This window comes from Bidens hawaiensis, unplaced genomic scaffold (assembly GCF_021521415.1).
Source record: "Bidens hawaiensis isolate Kalapana, Puna unplaced genomic scaffold, B.hawaiensis_p1.1 tig00007388_1, whole genome shotgun sequence".
Lineage (NCBI taxonomy): Eukaryota > Viridiplantae > Streptophyta > Magnoliopsida > Asterales > Asteraceae > Bidens > Bidens hawaiensis.
In genome coordinates this window covers 360,057-361,457 of record NW_027491510.1, presented here as the reverse complement: position 1 = coordinate 361,457, position 1,401 = coordinate 360,057, and the positions used below count along the sequence as shown (strand labels likewise).

Below are 1,401 nucleotides of genomic sequence, written 5' to 3'. Positions count from 1 at the left end.
ATCTTTCCTAGTGGCATCATTGAGTTTGCAATAGTCGATGCAAACTCGTCATCCTGTGACGGTTCTCATAGAAATCAACTCATTCTTGCCATTAGTGACTACATTCATTCCTCCTTTCTTCGGTACTACTTGAACATGACTTACCCAAGGTGAATCAGATATGGGGCAAATCATTCCTACATCAAGCAGTTTGAGAACTTCCTTCTTTACCGCGTCTTGCATATTTGGATTTAGTCGTCTCTAGTGTTGTACTATAGGTTTGAAGTCTTCTTGCATTAAAATCTTGTGGGTACAAAATGACGGGATGATGCCTTTGATGTCCATGATTTTCCAAGCGATGGCTTTCTTATGAGATTTAAGAAATTCATCTTTCTATTTTCCTCATCAATCGAAAGGTCGGAAGAAATGATGATAGGTAATTTAGATTTTCTTTCAAGGAAAGTGTACTCAAGGTGTTTGGGTAATTCTTTGAGTTCTATGGTAGGTGGATCTTCAACAAAGGGTTTAGCTTTTAGATCCAGATCTATGTCTACTATTTTGAATGTATTCTCTAAGTTGCTTTCTTCTTCTTCCTCTTTCTTTTTAAAAACAACTCGATCCTTTGAACTGATGGTGTGTGCCTTCTCCTCGATCAGGTGTGTGTCACATGCTTCTTTTTCAATTGTTTTCCTTAAAAGACAGCTCACTATTGATTCACACATATCCAAGAAATATGCATAATCGTCAGTGTACTGTGGATGTTTCTTTGATTTGCCTATGTCGAATGTTACCTCCTCATCCTCAACCCTGAGAGTGAGTTTGTCGGTGCAAACATCTATGAGTTCTCTAGCAGTATCTAAGAATGGTCTTCCTAAGATAATGGGTACATAAGTGTCTTTATCCATGTACAGAATAACGAAGCCAACTGGAAAGACAAACTTATCGATTTTGACTAAGATGTTTTCAACTATGCATCTTGGGTATTTCATTGATCTACCAGCTAACTGAATGCTCATACGAGTTGGAATAGGTTCTCCAAGTCCTAACTTGGTGAAAATTGTATAAGGCATTAAGTTGATGCTAGCTCCTAGGTCAGCTAAAGCATTGCTGACAAATAAGTTTCCTGTCAACCAGGAGATAGTGAAACTTCCTGGGTCAGACATTTTCTTTGGAAGCTTGTTTTGGAGAATGCGAAGCATTCTTCATTGAGAATCATGTGAGATAATTCTTCTAGCTTCCTTTTGTTGGATAGAAGCTCTTTCAAAAACTTTGCATATTTTGGCATTTGAGAAATGGCTTCTATAAATGGAAGGTTGATATGCAATTGCTTAAAGAGTTCTAGGAATTTGTCATATTAAGCCTCCATCTTTTCAAGCTTTAGGCGAGCTTGATAAGGAATTTATGGAACATATTTTTTCGCAG

The 1,401-nt window shown here is 37.5% G+C and overlaps 1 protein-coding gene across 1 annotated transcript; it reads right to left on the bottom strand.

Annotated features, from left to right (window-relative positions):
- Positions 1 to 275: 275 nt before the first annotated feature.
- On the bottom strand, positions 276 to 1,142 carry LOC143635027 (uncharacterized). Its single transcript, XM_077102944.1, has one exon. The coding sequence runs from the start codon at positions 1,140 to 1,142 to the stop codon at positions 276 to 278; it is 867 nt and encodes a 288-aa protein (XP_076959059.1).
- Positions 1,143 to 1,401: the final 259 nt, after the last annotated feature.